General features: G+C 41.9%; 1 protein-coding gene across 1 annotated transcript in view; it reads left to right on the top strand.

The window, feature by feature from the left end:
• Nucleotides 1-243: 243 nt before the first annotated feature.
• The window catches only part of PHEX (phosphate regulating endopeptidase X-linked), a 172,222-nt gene continuing 151,547 nt past the window's right edge, over nucleotides 244-20,918 (top strand). The window contains exons 1-3 of the mRNA XM_087829324.1: nucleotides 244-367; nucleotides 5,667-5,735; nucleotides 13,858-14,019. Of these exons, the coding sequence (XP_087685450.1) occupies nucleotides 244-367; nucleotides 5,667-5,735; nucleotides 13,858-14,019 (355 nt within the window). The remainder of the gene's footprint in view (nucleotides 368-5,666; nucleotides 5,736-13,857; nucleotides 14,020-20,918) is intronic.

Genomic DNA, 20,918 nt, shown 5'->3' with positions numbered 1-20,918 from the left:
CAGCCGGCCGAGAGGGCCCTCGCTGGGGAGCCGGCGAGCGAGGCGCCCACGGCCGAGGCAGCCGAGGTCCGGGTGTCCTGCCTTTCGCCCGGGGGCGGCCGGGGCCACTCCTCATCGCGCTGTCGGAAGCTGCCGTCGGTGGGCGAGCAGGGGGACTTTGGATGCCAACACCTAACAGCCTCCTGGGAGCAGCCACCGAGCCTCAGCAGCGACCGTGCCCGCGCGGCCCGCGCGGCCCTCGCCATGGAAGCAGAGGCGGCGCGCGGCGCGGGGCCCGGGCCCGGGAGGCTGGCCCGCAGGGGCACCCGCCTCGCCCTGGCCGTGTTCGTCGGTGGCACCCTGGCGCTGGGCACCACCCTCTTTCTAGGTGAGCGGGGGTTTCCCGGGGCGGGGGGCGCGGCCTTGGTGCCGCTGGCCTCGCGGGCCGAGGAAGCCTTTTCTCCAGGCGGCGACACGCGCCGCGGCCTGTGCTCGGCGCAGCCGGGACCGGAAGTGGGTGTGACGTGGCTGCGGGCGGCCGCGGGGCCGGTGGCGGCGGGCGAGCGAGCGAAAGGAGTGTTTCTGCACCCACAGGCGGACGCTTGCGTTCATTTTGTGAGGAAAGAAACCATGCGGGAATTGCTTCCATTGATTCCTGTCAGTGTTTGCCCGAATGAATCGTCAGGTTTAACTCACAAAATACAAATGAGTTTTTATACATGCGCCTTCAGTGGCATTCAGTTCCTTTCCATGCCAGTGACTCTGGTGGGATACAATTTTAAGTCCGCCTCTCCATTCGATTTAAAAATTAATATGAAGGAAAACAGAAGTTTTCTTTAAAGATTTGAATGGGACTCGATTATTTTAATAACTCTTGGTGAGAATAAAGTACCCAGGGAGAATATGTGGAGATAATAACATATTCTAATAAAAAAAGAATGAAAAACCTTGGAAAGATTGTAGGCATTTTATTTTAATTTTTTATGTTCTATTTTTCTAGGCATTTTAAACCCTTGGCTTTTCGCATACCTTTTTCTCAGGCAGCCCAGGCTACTTCGTTAGCTTGGAAGCTGTGTAGCACCAGGCCTGTGCTCAGGAGATTCTAGGTGCAGTTTGAAATGCAGCACGCCTGGAAACATTCCTTGGCACACACAGGATGCAGGAGGCCATGTTTATCTTGGCAGGGGAAAACCAGTAATTAAACTTTAAAAGAGTTAGGGTTGTGTGGTTGAAAACTCTGCTAAAATGAGCAAACCATCTTTCCATGTTTTCTGTGGCTGGAAATTTAGGGAATTAGGTGGGTTTATTGCTTTCTGGTACAGTTAAACCTCCTACTCCTGCAACCAAATTTGTGGCTCTCAAAAACTGCTATGAGATTTCTTGGCACTTGGGTTTTCAGGCAAGTGTCCTATCCTGAAATTCAAAACCGGAGGAAAAATGATATGAGCATGCCAAGGGACTACATACCGTGTGGGGGGTGACCACAAAGCTAGACTATTTGTGTTTTGAAAACACTCCCAACTTAAAAATCCAAATGATGATTGTTTATGTAAAAATATGTATTCTTTCGAATGATGTTACTGCCCCTTGAAACTTTTCTGAAATTCCATTGTTATGATTACATTCTGGGGCTGTAGCATATTATTTAGAATATTCGTGATGGCAGCAAATCTTTGTTCATTGAGAGAACATGACTTTTTAAGATCAGCTCTAAAGTTTTCAGAGCACGGTAAAGTTCACCAAGCCAGGCAATGCTATTATGGGTAAGGAGGTCTGTATATAATATATGAAAAAAATTATGTTCCAGTGTGCCCAATAACCTGGTTCTCACCGGGAGTCTTTAAGGGGAACTTTAAAGATGTTTGAGAGTAAGGCTGTGGCCATTCTACGCCTTCGCTACTCAAAGTGTGGTCCCAGGACCCGCAGCATCAGCATCACTTGCAGGTCTGGCCTCCCCCACCCTGGAACTACTGATTCAGAATCTGCATTTTCACAAATTAAAGTTTGAGAAGCATTGCTTCAGGTGACCACATCCATTTGGATGTATACCTATGAAGGCATTTGCTTTAAAATATATTTACATTTTCAAATTAAAACTTAAATGGTATTTTTGTCAAATGTTTCTGCACTATTTCAGACACTTTCTGTTCCCCCCACCCTTTCACTACCTAGTTCCCCAGGCTCTGTCCTGTCCCCTCCCCACTTCCACCCTGTACGAAGCAAAGTCCTTGTCTAAAAATGTCCTGGGACTTGCCAGGCAATGCTCTTTGTGACAATATTCTGGTTAAGGTCGTCTCTTCTTCAAGGTGCTTCCAGGTTGAATTTGTGGTATATTCTTCTGCATGTTCAAGTTCAGTTGCATGTCTGCAATTTCTAGCATGTCTTCTTACCTCTTTGTATTTTAGACTCTGGAGTAATCTCTTTTCTAAACCTTAGTTCTTCTACAGTAAGAGGGATTGCCACTGACTTTGGGGTGGTCCCAGAGAACTTAGAGCACTGGGATTTAAGATGTCAGGTATAATGTATGCCTATAACCAGTTTATTTTAAAGTGTCCTTTCTGCTCCTGCCCCTTCCCCTACCCCTCCTCCCCACAATCTATTTCTCAAATGCAATGATTGGCAAACTTTTCTTTGTAAAAGGCCAGGTAGTAAATTTTTTCAGCTTTCTGGGCCATACTGTCTCTGCTGCAGATGCTTGCTTCTGTTGTAGCACAAAACCAGACCTCTACAATAGGTATACAAACGGGCATGGCTGTGTTCTAGTACAATTTGATTTCTGGACATTGAAATTGGAAGTTAGATCATTTTTGTATGTTACAAAATATTCTATTTTTAAATGATTTTTCCAATCATTAAAAAAATGTAAAAACCATTCTTGGCTCATGGGCTGTACAGAAGCAGGCAGTGGAATGGACTGCGCTGGGTCCGCGGGCCTTAGTTTGCTGACCCTCACTATGGTCATTCTCATGTTCTCCATCTGCGGATGACTCCATTGCACTCAGGTCATTTCTGCTGGTTATAGAGAAATCTAAAATGAGAAACCAAACTGCTCTTTACATTTTTAATAAGCTCCTAATCAGTAAAAACTAACATTTTTAATTTTTACATGAAAAATACTTCTTTGTGGTCTCGATTTCATTCACATACACCTTCACATTATCTGATTTAAACCTTTTTTTTTTTTTTTTTTTTTAACTCATCATCAGATAAATATATTTGACTATAGTTTTGCTTCCTTAGAGGTTTTGGGTCAAGAATTATTTTCCATGAAAGGAATAAATCTTTAATTAAAAAAAATTAATTATTTTTAACAGATGTCCCCCTTTCCCCCCATTGATCCCTTCCACCCTGCATCCACACCACCCCCAGGCCTTCCCCATACCAATGTCTGTGTCCATAGGTTATGCATATAAGCATATAAATTCTTCCATTAACCCCCCCCCCCGCCTTCCCTCTGAGATCCCTCAGTCTGTTCCCTCAGTCTGTACACTGACATATGCTATTAGTTTCAGGTGTACAACATAATGATTTGTTATTTGTATATACTCTAAAATGTTCACAATAAGTCTATTGTGATCCATCATCACACATAATTACGTAGTTTTTTCTTATGATGGGAACTCTTAAGATCTGTTCTCTTATCAACTTTCACATATGTAATACAGTATTATTAAATATAGTCACCATGCTGTACATTATATTCCCATGAGCCATTTATTTTATAACTGGGTGTTTATACCTTGAAAGTAATATCTTTAAATCAAATATTTCATTATTTTTTTTCTAAAATGAAACAAGGCTAGTATCAAGAAAGTATTGTCCAGAAGCATAAAATTATTATTTACAATAAATTTTATTTTTCCATTATAAAATATAACATACGCTCATTAAAGAACATTTGGAAAACATATGGAAGTAGACTGAAGGGAAAATTTCCCCTGTGGTTCCACCACCCAGGCACTGCACAGATATATTTTTACTTAACTTTTTTTTTTTCTTTTTTTTCTTTTTAAAGAAATCAAAACATGCCTTTATGCTACAATACTTCATTTCTTAAAAACAGGCCTGAGCCCGGCTGGCTTGCCTCAGCGGTTGAGCATCGACCTATGAACCAGGAGGTCATGGTTCGATTCCCGGTCAGGGCACAGGCCCAGGTTGCGGGCTTGCTCAGTGACTCTCATCATTGATGTTTCTCTCTCTCTCCCTCTTCCTTCCTCTCTCTGAAATCAATAAAGACATATTTAAAACAACAAACAGGCCTGAGATGTCCCAGAGGCAGTTTCCTGAATCTGTAAGGTAACAGGTGAAAAGGCCATTTGGAAGATGGCAGCAGAGTTCAGAACAAAGGAAAAGCCGGCTGCTCTCAGGCCTTGCCACCCCCACCTCCCACAGCCGCGTCCCCAAATGATGCCTTATTTCTGCCCACAGAGGACGGCGGTAGTGAGTTCCCCGCAATGTCATCGGCTACCAAAAATGTGTTTGCAATCCAAACTCACACCTGCTGGCCTCAGGTGCTCCCTGGGGCTTCCAAGCCGGGCGGCCTTGGGTCCTGCAGAGACTCACTCAGGCAACACCGGCGGGGGTGGGGTTCAGCTGTTGGTGAAGAGCCGCTTCATCCTGCCGGGTTCGCTCTGCTTTGTTCTGGTGGAAGAATTTGGAGGCTTGGCCCGCGGAGCTGCAGCTGCCGGGTAGCTAGGCTGGGGCTGGAGGGAGGAGGGGGTGTGGGGTACGCAGCAGGCAAATAATGGCTCTTGCTAGATGATCGAGTTATATACAATGTATATTCCCCTTCCCCCTTTTGGGGGCCTTATCTGTCTGGGTGGCGCAGGTAAGATCCATAACTTTAAATGCCACACGTGCTCGCTGTCTCCTTCTACTCAGGACTTGGTCCAAATGACATGTTTCAATTTTGCCACCACTAAAACCAGAATGTAGAGTGGTGCCTCGGTTTTCGAACATCTCCATGGACGAACATTTCGGGTCACAAACTCTGTAAACCCTGAGGGCAATGCTACGGTTTTCGAACCCGCCTGGGGAGTCGAACATGCCCCGTGGCTCCGGCTGAGGGCGAGGTCCTGAGGCCCAGCTGTGGGCTGTGGATCCCTCGGTTTCCGAACGTTTCAGAGCTCGAACGGGCTCCGGAACGGATCACATTAGAAAACCAAGGCACCACTGTATTTGTAAATAAAAGAGTAAAATTATGAGACTTAAATCACAGATAATAGGAGATGGAAGAGACTTTAGGTATCTTCTAGCCCAGTGGTTCTCAAACATGAGCCTGCGTCACGGTCCCCTGGAGGACTTGTTAAAACGCAGATGGCTGGGCCCCACCCTGGAGTTTCTGATTCAGAAGGTCTGCAGGGCTTGGTAATTTGCATTGCTAACAAATTCCCAGGTGATGGTGTGGCCACTGCCCAGGTGACTCCACTCTGAGAAGCACTGGTCTAATTGTGCCCACTCATCTTAGAGAGAATCGAGTTTCAGAGCAACCAAGAGTCACCAAGGCTACTTAGCTAATGCGCAGAGTCTGGTTCTGTGATACCGAGCCAACTGGATCTTTGAATTCTGTGTCAGTACTGGGAAGGATGAACTGGTATCAACTGTCTTGCATGTGTGCCTGATGGCGGGTTACCTGATGGTGGTCTGCTACAGGCCAGTCATTTCTTTATTTTGGTCTGTTTTTTCAGTGAGTCAAGGTTTCTTAAGTCTCCAAGCTAAACAGGAGTACTGCCTGAAGCCAGAATGCATCGAAGCTGGTAAGTCAGTTTTCCATCCTGTGTCAAATTATAATTATGGTACCTTGGGGAGTGGAAGAGAAAACAGGCGGTATTTTTAGTATTCTGTTTGCCTGAGGTTTACCAAGTACGAAATGCAATGCTGATGAAATTTTAAGTTTACTTTCAAGTCCTGGTGTGAAGTCTTGGAGCGCAGGTTTCCTGTTTTCTTTTTCCATGCAAAAAACAGCTGTGCAGTATTCCAGGTCATTACAGGCAGACCTTAGAGATATTGCAGTTCAGTTCCAGACCACCACAATAAAGCGAGGATTGCAATAAAGTGAGTTGTAATGTTTTCGCTGGTGGAGGGTCTTGCCTTCAGTTTGTAAAAGGAAAAAAGTAAAAGCAACACCTGTGAAGAGTAATAAAGCAAAGCGCAATAAAACATTTGAAACTTATATAATCTTATTAACCAAGGTCACCCCAATAAATTTAATAAAACGAAAGAAAAACAACACCCCAAGCTCCCAAGGTGTTCCTGTATAAGGAAATCAGGAAGGGGCTTGGAAGGCTGAATGGCCTCTCTTTAAGGCCCAAAGACAGAGACCATTGACTTTCCTATGGCTTCAGCTGGCTATAGATTCCTATTTATCTTAAACGGCCTTTCTGAATCCTCTGGTAAGTGGGTGCAGCCTGTTTGCATCGAAACGGGGACCCTCTGTAAATCCATGTTCCACTGTTACCTGGAATCTTTTCGAGTCCTTCTATTCCAAGTCACCAGTCGTTTTACTTGAGGGGATCAGGCCATATACCAGTGGGTTCCTTAAAGTGAAGATGAGTGCTTAACATTGCCTTAGTTTTGCCACAGCTATTAAATTCCCTCCCTAAACCAGCATTAGGGCCGAGATTTGCAGGACCCAGAACCCAGTCCCCCCCATTCCTCAGGTGGTCAGGGACACAGGTGTGTTTTCCAAGGAGCAAGCCATAGGATAAGTTAAGCACATGGCCCTTTATCTTTACTCTTGACCTTAAGAGATTAATGAATTCATTCACCAAATATTTCTCACACTCCAGGCACCGAGCTAGGTTTTGGGAATGCAGGCAGACCTTGCTTTATTGAGCTTCAATTTATTGCCCTTCACAGATGTTGGGGTTTTTACAAATTGAAGGCAAGACCCTCCACCAGCAAAAAGATTACAACTCGCTTTATTGTGATACTCACTTTATTGTGGCAGTCTGGAACCAAACCAAACGCTTAATATCTCCAAGGTCTGCCTGCACAGCAGTGAAGCTGGATGACCAGGTAAGGGAAAAGAGACAACAAGCACACAGGCAATCAGTACACAGGAAAAATATCGGCTGGCGATGCATGTTCTGCAGAAAATGAAAATATTAACATAGAACGTGTTAGCAAGTGATGAGATGGCTAGATTGAAAAGTCTAAGGAAATGTGGTGAAGTCACCCTGAATGATGACTCGACTCCATAACACTTCTTAGATTGCTGTGTGCAGATCTAGGAAAGGACTTTCCAGGTGGAGGAAACAGCTGGGGAAAAAGTCCCATAGAGAAAAGAGCTTGGTGGACTTGAGGAATGGGAAGAGCTTGCTGCGTAAGGGACAGAATGCAGGTGATGAGGGTCAGTGGGGAAGCCAGGTGCCAGCGAGTTTGGGTTTTTCTTAAGTTTGCTCAAAAGCCTCTCGCCCGGCTGGGCGTGGCTCAGCAGTTTAGCGTTGACCTAGGATCCAGGAGATCGGGGTTCGATTCCCGGTCAGGGCACATGCCTGGGTTGCGGGCTCCATCCCCAGTGGGGGCCGTGCAGGAGGCAGCCGATCAATGACTGTCATCATTGATGTTTCTATCTCTCTCTCCCTCTCCCTTCCTCCCTCTGAAATCAATAAAGATATATTTAAAAGAAAAAAGCCTCTGGAAGTTTTTAAAAAAGAGGAAGAGATGATGGCATTAGCATGTAACAAGCTCTTTCTTTGGAGAGCTAGACTCAGGGGAGTCTTTCTACTGAGTAAATGGAGAAGAGACCATAGGGAGTAAAAATGGAAGAAGGTGCTCAGGCGGGAGGTTATTTTGGTAAGCCAGTTGAGGCGTGATGCTGTCTTGAATTCAAGAGATGGAAAGGGAGACTAGAGGGTTTAGGAGATGAGGGCTTGCTGAAGATTGGATTTGGGCTGTGAGAAAATGCAGAGTCAAGGTGATGCTTAAATTTTTGGCGGTGGTGGCATTTATTGAGATGGGAGGGACCAAGGTGAAAGAGCTTTTAAACTGAGGCCTAATACAAAGGTAATGGGTTAGATAATTATGGTATTAGAATTCTTTTTTGTCCCATTCTGAAATATATACATATATATTTAACCAGGCAATGTGTTAAGTGACTTACATGTGCCATCTTATAAAATCTTCCTAAGAACCCTACGAAGTCAGTGCTATCACCAGGCTCAACTGCAAATGAGAAGATGTAGGCTTGTAGAAGCTAAATAACTTGCCCAGGGTCACATCCTGCGTTAGCAGCAGGGCTGGACGTCAAGCTCATGCCTGGCTCCTCTCCATCTGTGCCTTGGTGCCACAAGGCCATGCCATGTACCTCTCTTTGACCCTGGCCCTGTCTTGCTCTTTTTCCTTAATACTAGACCTATGAGTCTAGTGATTAGGCAAGCATTTAAGCTGCTTGATCTTGTCCCTGGAAGGGAGAAAGACTTGGGAATTCCCAGGCCCTTTCCTGTTCCCAGCTTGAGCTGACCTAGGGTTTTTTTCCATTGTAGAGAGTATGACCTAGACACAGGTGGGACTATCAGAGGCCGGGTTTTAGACTTTATGTCACCTTGTGCTTTTCTGGTAGGGTTCTCGCAGATATGTGAAAGTAAAATATTTGAACTCATAGATTTTCAATTTGAGTTTAGTCAACCTTTTGTACAGAGGGCCACTTGTTTCATGAGTTTTGTCTTATAATAAATCATCATAACGTAAGAGTGAAACTTGCATAATGATATTTTATAACATCACACAGTGCCAGCTAGTGTTTTGCTTTGCTGTCTTGTTTTTAATTTTCATGTTGGCAAATGACTTTCTAACAATGAAAAAAATATTTTTGCTGTTTGTGTAGTGAAAGGCTCACCAAAGATACAGTCCTCTTTAGTGTAACATGAGCCCCACTATGCACAGGCGTCTGCAGAACAGCTGCAGAGTACACATAGCAAAATTGTTCCAGGGGAAGGACCCAAACAGTGCTGTGTGTGCACGCAGGCACCTTGGGTGTGCGTGGGTGCATGTGCGCACACCTGCGTGCCTTGTGCGTGCGTGTGTGTGTGCTGGGCACCTTGTGCATGCCTGAGTGGGTGCCTTGTTTTTATGTGTGTGCGCGTGGGCACCATGCTGCATGACTGCGTGAGTGCCACGTGAGTGCGCCTGTGGGGGCCGCATGCATGTGTGCGTGCCGTTTGCGTATGTACCGTGTGTGTGTGGGGGGGTGCAGCGTGCGTGCGTCTGTGGGTGCAGCATGGGTGCGTGTGTGCCGTGTGCGTATGTGCTGCGTGCGTGCCTGCGTGGCCGCCGTATGCGTGCATGCGTAGGTACGTGCCCCGTGCATGCGTCCATGGGTGCCCCATGCGTTCATGCGTGCCGCGTGCGTGCGTGGCCGCCGTATGCGTGCGCCCGTGAGTGCCGCGTGCGTGCGTGCCGTGTGCGTATGTGCCGTGTGCGTGCGTGCATGGGTGCCGCGTGCGTGCGTTCTACGTGCATGCGTGGCCACCGTATGCGTGCGTGCGTGTGTGCGTCAGTGCGTGCCGCGTGCGTGCGTCCGTGGGTGCCGCGTGCGTGCGTGCTGCGTGCGTGCGTGGCCGCCGTATGCGTCCGTGCGTGCGTCGGTGTGTGCGTGCTGCGTGCGTCCGTGGGTGCCGCGTGCGTGCCTGCGTCGGTGCGTGCGTGCTGCGTGCGTGCGTCCGTGGGTGCCGCGTGCGTGCGTGCCGTGTGCGTATGTGCCGTGTGCGTGCGTCCGTGGGTGCCGCGTGCGTGCGTGCTGCGTGCGTGGCCGCCGTATGCGTCCGTGCGTGCGTCGGTGCGTGCGTGCTGCGTGCGTGCGTGGCCGCCGTATGCGTCCGTGCGTGCGTCGGTGCGTGCGTGCTGCGTGCGTCCGTGGGTGCCGCATGCGTGCGTGCGTGCTGTGTGCGTGCGTGCGTCTGTGGGTGCCGCATGCGTGCGTGCATGCGTGCCGTGTTCATACGTGCTGCGTGTGTGGCCACCGTATGCGTGCGTGGGTACGTGCCACGTGCGTCCGTCCGTGGGTGCCGCATGCGTGCGTGCGTGCGTGCGTGCGTGGCTGCCGTATGTGTGCGTGTGTACGTGGGTGCGGCGTGCGTGCGTGCGTGCGTGCGTGCCGTGTGCGTATGTGCTGCGTGCGTGCGTGGGCTCTGTGTGCGTACGTGGACCCAGCGAGGTGGAAAGTGCTCAGCCTCCGAACATTTTCCAAGATGTCTCCTCCGTAAGTTTCTTTTACTCACCTTTTCTCCTTCCTCCTATTTTAACCGTTCTTTAAAGTAAGACGTGGAGAAAGAATAGAAGGAAAGGAGGAATGAGGGAGCAGGTATGCTAATGATACTGGATAAGGGCAGTGTGGCCTGAGTTTGAAACATGATTTGGCCACTTATAAGGCACATGATCTTGGGCTAAGTACGTAGCCATCCGAAGTCTCAGTTTCACCATCTGTAAAGTGGGAGTAACAGTTCTTACTTATCATGCTAGTTGTGAGAATAGAAGGAAATAATAATTGTGGTAGTAGTAATAATCCAGGTCTACAATTCCAAACCGAAAACCAGAGAGCATGGTACCTCTCAGTTGACAAGGCTGGACTTGTCAACTGAGTGGCAAAACTGTGGTGGCAAAACTGTATCCTAACTTATGTGAGGTTGCTTTAGACTTTGTTTTTCTCATTTATGAGAATATATATATATATATATTCCCAATAGAATTATTAATGTGCTTGTTTTGGGAGTGCCACTCCAGGTGTTGCTGGAGGCATTATATAATCTGTGGTATATGCATTGTATTACTTTTCTAAAATCTGAAAATCTATGAGCTCTGAAACATCTGGCCTCAAGTTTCAGATAAGTGTTTGTGGAATTGTAATACTAAAAATTTATATGTATGGTTGACAGATTTAGCTACACACATAACATTTAGGATGCTCTGTTAAATTTGAATTGCAGATATACAATGACTATTTTTTTTGCATAAGTATGTCCCCATGCAATATTTGGTATGAATTTATACTATAAATATAGTTGTTTATTTGAAATTCAAATTTCACTAGGCATCTTGTATTTTACCTGGCAACTGTATTATTTGGCAGTGTTCCTGGCACTGTTCTAAGCACTTCACATGTATTTAAACATGAAAATCCTGTGGGCTGTTATGATCCCCATTTTACAGGTAAGGAAACTAAGACATAGAGAGGTTAAGTAACCTGCCTGAGATTACATACCTACTGCATGATATTGCTGGCATTCACACCCAGGTGGTCTGGCTCCAGAGTCTGTGATGATGCCATACTGCCTTAAAAGGGCTAGCATAGTTCCTGACACAGCAGAAATACCCAGTATTTATTAGTATTATTTCCATCCTCCTTCTCTTTCTTGAGCTCTGATTAAACTTACAAACTCAGCCTGGTATATGGGGCGGTACCTCCACCTCTACTACATAAACACTAGCTGGAAACCACATAACAATTTACTTTATATACAATGACTTGAGAGAGTACATAGCACATATTTCATTCATTGTCAATTTTTTTAATTTTTATTAAAACAAGACTCTGAGTTTTTTTCCATGAAGCTGAGTAGGGGAAAAGGAGTTTTGGTGTTTTGACAACTATGGTCCCTTGCAATTCGAAGTCACAGTTCCCCTTCTCAAAGTGCAGTTCTGTTCCTAGCTGTGAATTGTGAACGATGAATTGGGAGGCTGAAGCTCTTAGAGTTTTCCCATTTAGTGGGCTCAGCTCCAAATTCAGTGTGAGTGATGTATTCCTCCACTTTATATCAGGGCTGAGGTCAGAGCTGATCTTGCAGTTTTTCTAGGTACCTGCAAGAACACTGGGGAGATGGGAAGGGATACATTTGAGGGTTGGGAGCCATCCAGAAAACAATGTGCTTATGTGAATAAAAATGTGTGGGAGTGTTCCTTTGTGTGAGTGTAAATATTGTGGAGGACTGAAATTTTTATGGTCAGTGACCCTGAGGTGTCACATAGAAGATTCATTCTGTGGCTGCACAGCCAGTATAACTATAAATAGAGACTGAAATGAAGATTTTGTGTGTCCTAGCATATTTGTATATTAAATAATAATAATAAAATAGTAGCAGTAAGCAAAAATGTAATGAGAGACAACCAAATTCTGAAAGATGAAAATATTAGGCCAATTTTAAATTTATCACTCTTCTAAACCAATTTTTCGCTTTGTTCATTTTTGGGGGGGGGGGGTTGAAAGTGGTAGGGATTTTGAAGTCCTATAGAAATTAGGATGTTTGTATATTATTTACTTCATTGAAGAAAAAAGCTGTTTGAAATTTTCACAGAAAGTATAGGTAAGAGAAATATCTAGCCTTACTTTGAAACCTGGAGGAACCACACATGTAACCAAACTAATATGTGTATCTGAATTTATGCAGATTATACTTTTCGGGGACAATTTATTCACATTTAGCTGAAAACTCATTGGGTTTTCATTACTTTGAACACAAATGTATTCTGGCATTAATTAGAGTATGAAAACTACCCAGGATGTCATCTTTCCAATGTCATTAAAATATTGGCTGTCTTAAAAAAATTAGTTGGTGCATATCTCTGTGCTAGGGTGGTAGCCAGCAATTACATGATAGTTGGAAGAGAGTCTGAGTTCAATGTTGGGAATTTTGGAACCTTCTCATTTTGTAATGAAAGATTGTTTTTAAAGCTCATGGAAACATTTAAATTTGCACAAACTTCCTACCCATTGGCTATATTTCATATGTAATTGTGTGGGGGCTTATGAAAGAGGAAAAAATCATACATCAGTCTATTTTGTCTTCTTGTTAACTTATTCACATACTCAGCTCTGCCCCTAGACCTGTGCAAGAGAGGCCCTTGCCTTGGGTTTCTCATTTAGAATGCCTCACTTTGCCCCCTCCCTAGTCAGGGAGTCTTTGGGGCCAAGTCAGCAGCCTTCTGCAACCCAGAGTTCCCTGCTAGATAGCCCAAGCCTCCTTCCAGGGACTGTGTTGGTCTCATAGAGGGGTTCTTTACTCTGAGAGCTGCCCTGAATGTCAAGGGGCTCGAATTTATACCTGGCCTTCCAGGTCTTGATAGTGTATTGTAAATATATCTTTTAAATATTTAGATATGACATGTGGGCCTCTGTTTCATTTAGCCTTTGTTGTGGAAAACCCTACTTCAAAGGCCCGAAATGAGGGTGATTTAATATTTCTTATGATTCTGTGGGTTCAGTGAGGGTTCCTCTGCTGATCCTGCCTAGGCTCATTCATACAGCTGCATTCACCTGGACGGTTGCCAGGCCTGGAAGGTCCATTATGGCCTCAATTACATATCTGGCAGTGGGTGCAGGCTTGGTTATTTTCCATGTGGTCTCACCTCCTCCGAGAGGCTTCTTCAGAGCGCAGTCTCAGGGCTCCATTTAAAGGGAGTTAACATGGAATATGCAAAGTCTCTTAAGACCTGGCTTTTAAATTTATGAAAAGTTACTCTGCCTCATCCTTTTGGTCAGAGCAAGTCACAAGGCCAGCCCAGATTCAAGGCAGGAGAAATCAATCCTACGCCTTGATGAGAGTGGCAAAGTCACCTTGCAGAAGGATGAGAGGCTGGAAGGAAATGTCGCACGCAGCTTTGCAAACAATTTAGCACATACTCCACCTGTATGCCTGTCCCATGCCCCACAGATTATTAGGAGTGGTCCTGCAAAACCCAATAACAGTAATACCAAACTTTTAACCCCCTCCCTCAGAATGCAGTAATTTAGTATGGTGCAGTTGGTTCAGGGAGTCATTTACGGGGAAATATAAAAGTCAAGACTTGGGAACTGGTTGATAGGAAATCGTTGTTTAATTTGGAAGAGGCCAGTGCACAACATTCAGTGATTGTCATTAATCCTATGATTTTCTTTTTAAATAGCTGCTGCCATCTTGAGTAAAGTAAATCCATCCGTGGACCCTTGTGATAATTTCTTCCGGTTTGCTTGTGATGGCTGGATAAACAGTAATCCAATTCCTGAAGATATGCCAAGCTATGGGGTTTATCCTTGGCTTAGACATAATGTCGACCTCAAGTTGAAGGGTAAGTTTCTACTGGGGTTTACTGATGCAGTTTACAGGGAGCAATATGCAACAAGAAAAACATAATTTCAGATTTGAAGCATGAGTCTTTACTTTTTAGATATACTGAGTTTATGTTCAAGATTTTTAAAAATGGAAGATTGAAAAGTTGTGGAATTCCAGTCTCCCCGGTCTCAACACAAGCTTAGTGTAGGTCATTATGTTCATGTTCACAGTAGTGATTTCTGCTGGTAAAGGATAAATAACATCTAATTGAGATTGGGAGCAAAGGAATAGTTAATGAAAACCATGCTACATCGGTGTACTTATTTGTTTGTCTGTTGTGTTCAGAGCAGACTTTATCACTTGCTCATTGCGTCCTAGATTTTTATGGCTTACAAAATATACTTAACACCTCATCGTTTTTTGACATCACTTTTGAGAACTCTGGATGACCTTGTGTTTGTCATATTGTTCCTGTTAACTTCTAACTTCGCTCTGGGGAGACCGCCTTTTCTCCCATGGCCTCTCTAGCAACGACAAACTCACACACACATACTCACATGTGTGTGTACACTCACACACTTTAAAAGTTGAAAATGTCTTTTACTAGAGAATCTTCTGTTTGCAGTGGATCTAATTTTTATGCTGAGTTATTGGAGGAAGCCACTTCAGGAGGGAAATTGGTAGATTTCAAAGCTATGTAAAATCATTATTTTGAGAAGGCAAAAATAATGGGTTTTTTTGGTCATTTTGGTAACTGTGAGTTATGCCATATAGCTTACATTCAGTAATACCTACAAAGAATTTCTGAGAAATTATAAAGATCATCAATTATCTTTCTTTTCCAACTTTTTTTCCAAGATATTAAGTACATGAAAATCAAATATATGTTAACTTATACATATATTGTAACAACTGAAACTTGGCAAAATGGGTAGCTTTTGTCAATTGTAAGGAAAAAATGCTTAAATTTTACAACTAGATATAAATTCACATGGACTTACATTTTCTACTGAGAGGCCCAAATTTCGTCATTATAAATTATAAATGAGAATTTTCAAGAATGCCAGTTTTACCCCAACCCAACAGGTGAAATTCCCATACTATGGAACCATAAATAAGACTTTGAGGAATGAATTTACTAATACATATTTCCCAGTAAGATATTAACTCGTGTTGATTCTTCACCTACCACTCTTGCCTATTCCCTGTTTTCCTTCTCTGGCTTATTTTTTCCTAGACAGAGAGATTCATGTGTATGCAGAAGTATCACTGAAGGATAAGAAAAAGACAGGATTTCCAGATAGATACTCCTTTTCCATTACTTATAATCAAAAGATATCTATCTTCAGGGCATGAAGCGGCTACAGTAATTTAAAGAACTTTTTGGAGATGTATTAATGTAAAAATTAAAATCAGTATTGATGCGCTTTGTTTGAGGAGGATATTATATATGGGCTTCTTTAAAATTCATAGAAATAAGAATAAATTGTTTGGAGCAGCACTGGGGTTTTTTGTTTGCTTACTTCTTTTAAAAATGAAAAATTTTATTTCCAAGCTCAGTTGGGGAATGGAAAAGAGCAAAAATAACATGCAAAAAGTAAGATGATAGTCATCCAGAAATCCATCCCTAAAAATAACTACTAATGAAGCAATTTGGTATATATCTTTCCAAGATTTTTTTCCATATGTGAGTACGTATGCATAAAATTATCACACATTTGTATACTTAAAAAATTAGCTGATATGCATAATGTTGTCACCTTTAAAAAATGATGTATTTCTTATAGACATGGATTATGCCAGTAGATATTTTTTCTTATTATAAATAATACTATAATAAATACCCATGTGTACACATCTTTATGTCCTTACCTAAATGTATCCATAGTATAAATTCCCAGAAATGGACCTATCATGTTGAAAGAGTATTCACAGTTTAAGTTTTGATGCATGTAGCTGAATCATACTTTAGAAACTTATTTCTAGGTCTTTTCATATTTTCTTGTGGTTTGACATGGTAACTTTTCTCCTTCAACTGTTGTGTGTGTGTGTGTATGTGATATAAAGTAGGAGTCAGCAAACTATGGCCTGTGGGCCAGATCCAGCCCACTCCCTGTTTTTGTAAATAAAGTTTTATTGAAAGACAGATGCATCCATTCATTTATGTATTATCAGTGGCTGCTTTTGCATGGCAGAATTGAATAGTTGCTACAGAGACCATATGGTCTTCAAACACTAAAATATTTACTCTCTGACCCTTATGGTAAAAGTTTGCCAACTCCCCATGTGTGATGTAAAGCTTTGATATATTTATATTGAATCTGATTAAAACTGTCTTATTAATTAATAGCTTTTTGGTGGATTCTTTGGGATTTTTTTAGATAGGTTATCATAAAATTAAGAAGTAATTATAATTTCCTTTTACTGTATTGGCGAGAGCCTCCAGAACAGTATTGAATAATAGTAATGATGATGGGTGTATTTCTCTTATTCCTATCTTGGGTGGTAATGTTTCTAGTATCTCCCCCCAGATATATTTTTTTCTTCGTTTATAATCGGTAGTCTTTATTGTGTTCTGTTATCCCTAGTTTGCAAAAAGGAGTTGCTAAAGAAAAACCTCTCTTCATTGTTTATAAAGAGACTCAGATGCAGTACCTCTTAATTTCTCTATATTTTCTCATGTTGAACTTACCTTATAATCTTGAAATAAACCCTTCCTATGAATGATTTATTATTTTATTTTTAGGCATTGCTAAACTTCAGTAAACTAGTATTTGTTTTATACATTTGGATCTATATTTATGATTCACGTTGGTCCGTGGATTTTTATGTGCTAGGTTTGTCACATTCTGTTATCAAGATGGTGCTGGCCTTGTGAAACAAATGGGAGGCTTCCTACATTTCTATGCCCTGGAAAAGACACAACCAAATAAATTGCAGGTTATTCTGTGACAAGTACTGTAAAGGGTGAATTGAAAAATTGATCACAGGCTCTTGCTTCAAATGCCCATAAGGAGACCAAATGGCAGAGTAGTGTCTCCTTTTAAATTGGTATAATCTTGCACCAGATTACATGTTGGAAATATAAAGTGTGTGCTAGTTCTTTAAACTTTGAGGTAATTCACATTTACAAAAAAGTTGAGAGAATAGCACAAGGAACTCCAATATACTCTTTACCCAGGTTCCCTGATCATTACCATTTTGCTATATTTGCTTTATCATAATATTCTGTCATTCTCTCTATAAATATGTAGATATTCATTCTCTGTCTAGATCTGTACATTTACGTACAGATAGTAAGAAAATAATATGTCTATAAGTATACAGATATTGGTATACAGATAGACATACGTATATTTTTCTGAACTCTTGCAAGTATGTTGCAGATGATGATTCTTAAGGTATATAAAGAGAGCTGTTCAAAGATCAGATATGCTTACAATCTTATTTTTTTAAACACTAGTTCTTTAAATTCTATCTATATCTCTTTATATATTCTCTATCTGTGTACTGACGTGCCTCTCTTTCTGTCTACCCATGCATCCAACCAGCCCGGTAATACAAGCTCATTGCACACCAACTATAAATGAGTTGGAGCATACTTCAGATCCCATCACCCAGCGATAACTCGAAATGCAAACATACATATAAAATCATACGTGATCTTAAAGAAATCATATAATATGTTCTGTTTTTATAATCCACTTTTTACTTGATGTTTACATGTTAACATCTTTTCATGTCAGTAAAAATAGATCTATAGCATCATTTGTCATGACTGCTTTGTATGGGTACTCTACAGTTTAAGCAATTCCTATGTTGCCATTTAGGTTGTTTTTACAGATTTTTTTCCTTATTATAAGCCACTTAGAGCATGAGTTTTAGAGCCACAGAGCAGGATTCGAATCCTGGTTCCCTTTCGTTTCTCTTCTGTGTCACTTTTGGCCAATTACTTATCTCAGCTAGCTCAAGTTTTCTTATCTTTCAAATGGAGATAACAATACCCAATTCATGGGGTTTGTGAGGACCAAAGGAGATGACCCATATAAATTACCCAGTCCAGTTCCTTTCATGTAGCAGGCCGTCAATAAATACTTGGCCTTTGCTCCTCCATTTTATCTCAAAGATAGTTCTAAGGCTCACAAAGTAATGTCTATGAAATCCTTAAGTATTATCCTGGTCTTATCCTTTGTAAATATCACGTGCTTTTAAAAATATTGAATACTGTCTAGATATTTTTCCTCACCCTCGGTAAAGAGAACATCCAAAAATAAAATGCAGTACTACCAATCAAAAGAAAACCATTTTCTCATGGCTGATAGAGAACACACAGATATGGCTATCCAATTTGTGAAATAAAATGGATTTGACAGACCTGGCTGATGAAAAATTGCCCTCTATTGAAGTCAGCAACCAGGCTTTGTGAATTTTTTCTTTAAATGGCATATAAGACTCAGATTTCTACTTGGAAAATAAAATAATTTCTTGTTCTCTTCAAGAAGCAGGATTTTATTTTAAAAAGACTGAATGTAGTCATGTGTTTAAATGTCTTAAAATGTCCTTCCTACTAAACCTCCCAAATTTGTCTTTATGTGACCATGGAGATGACACAGCATGCGTTGCTTCTGAACGAGCAGATGAAAATTTTGCAAATGAGTACTTATGAAACATGAGGCAATGAGTGAGATAGAACACTTGTGTCAAACAGAAGACAGATGACTCAAGGTAGGGCCAGCTCATCTCTATTATGGAATAACAGTCTTTGCCAATATTTTGTAAAGAAATGCAGTGTATTATTATGTTCAAGCACAGACAGCACCAGCGGAACAATAAGACAAAGTAGGGTCTACGCATTAATGAGCCGAGAAAGATGATTGTGATTCATAGATCAGTTATTTATTTGTAAATACTTGCTGGTTGAGATTCAAATGATTCTCATAATTAAATAACCCCCTATAATCTTGGCTGTTTTTCCCCCCTGAAAATATTCCTAGCCAAATCAACTTTTACAGATAAGAGAAAGCAGAAAACTTCAGTTCAGCTCCAGTAAAGTCATTTGATAATTAGGAAGATCAGATTATTGAAGATACAGTTAATTGTCTTATTTTCCAGATACCATGAACATAATGTAGTGATGTACCAATATGAGCCTTGATATCATTAAGGTTTTTGAAACAAATGATATCACACTGGAGAAAACAAGATGGAGATGCGGTGGGGCAGTGCTAGAGAACACCCAGCCATTGTGGTGGGCTTTGATTCCTGGTGAAAACTCAGGCCCTGTAAGTCTCAGTGAATCTGCTGTATGAACTGGGTGCACCCACTCAGAGAAGACTTCTCTTTTTCTGATCATGTTGACTCCTTTTCATGTGACCACACAAGAAGCAACAGATTGCTAGATTTTACATATGTCACCATCAGTCCTGTTCCAACAGACGGATGCTGCATGAAGATTTGGGCCTGTATAGAGGCCTCTCAGAATGCTGAATGCAATGATTTTACTTGAAAAGTTTTTAGTTGCTGTTATTTACATTTTTCCTAATCTCGATATACCATTTGAGCTTGGGTGGGAATGAGGGTGCATGGAGTGTGAGGAAGGGGAAAGAAGTCAAATTTTAAAAGTTTAGAAAAATCCTGTTAGGAGACATTCATTTCAAATATAGAAATGAATTTCTTCCTGAAGGCTGTGAAGAATGTTCATGTAGCTCTAAGATATGTTCTCTTTCTAATGGCTGAAGGAAGTAAAGAGGCCATGAGAATGGTCACTATGTGTAAAAGCTTGTGTTCTGGTAGTTTTCACAGTTGGCATTTTATGTTTTCTACTTGTGTTGTGTGTTTTTTCCATTCCCAGTGCATCTCCTTGTCTTTTTAACTCTTATGTGCTCCAAGCATATGATTTTAAGATCTGATCTTATCCCCTATGGCTTTTATGTAGCTCTTCTGTCATAGTGGTTAGTATTACAGATAAGTTGGGTATGCTTGATAAGAACCAGATCTATTCATTGCATTCATTCCAAGTATGCTCTTTGATTTGGGGAGGGGGGTGCATTCACTTTAAATAGATTGAAATGCACAGCATTGTGACTGTATTAATTAATCTGTGAACTGAAGATTATTTACTGAGCATTTACTTTTTTCCTGGCACCAATTGCTCTCAGTGACAAGTGACAAAATCCCCAATTCAATCTGGCTTAAACAATAAGGAAAATTTGCTGGCTCATGCAACCAAAATGTCTAGTGTACTTTAGGTAAGGGTTGATCCAGTAGCTGAACTGTGTCATTAAGGATCACATTTCTTTCTTTCTTTCTACTCTGACATCCGCTGTCTCATGCTTCTAAGTCTGTTTGGTTATAAGGTTGTTGCCAATAACAACCAGAATTTACACTTTCTCATTCACATCTAGCAAGGGGCATCGTGTTAGACACAGGAGGATACTGAAGTGCAGAGATTAACAAAGCTCCCAAGATTATCCTTGTGGAAATAAAAAATCTGCACAGCACAAAATGTTTCAATAGGTATTGTAATCAAGACTCAAGAGCTGCACAGTTCAATTATGGTAGCCACTAGCCAGCCACCTGTGGCTTTGAGCACTTGAAATATGGCTGGTTGGAATTGAGATGTGCTGTAAGTGTACAATACACACCAAATTTCAAAGACTTTGTTTAAAAATATATAAAATATCTGATTAATTTATTTTATAATTACACATTGAAATTACACTATTTTAAGATACATTGGGTTAAATAAAATATGTTATTAAATGTAATCTCACCTTTTTTACTTATTTAAATGCAGCTACAAGGAAATTAAGTTGCATATGTGGCTCAGGTAATATTTCTATGAGACAGTGCTGTCTAGATCCCTGAAGAGGCCATTAGAAAGGTGAGCTCTCTGGGAATGAATTCAGATTTGTT

This window comes from Miniopterus natalensis, chromosome X (assembly GCF_054644295.1).
Source record: "Miniopterus natalensis isolate mMinNat1 chromosome X, mMinNat1.hap1, whole genome shotgun sequence".
In the NCBI taxonomy this organism is placed as follows: Eukaryota; Metazoa; Chordata; class Mammalia; order Chiroptera; family Miniopteridae; genus Miniopterus; species Miniopterus natalensis.
Note: the sequence above shows the minus strand (reverse complement) of the source record. Positions and strands in the feature narration are given on the sequence as shown.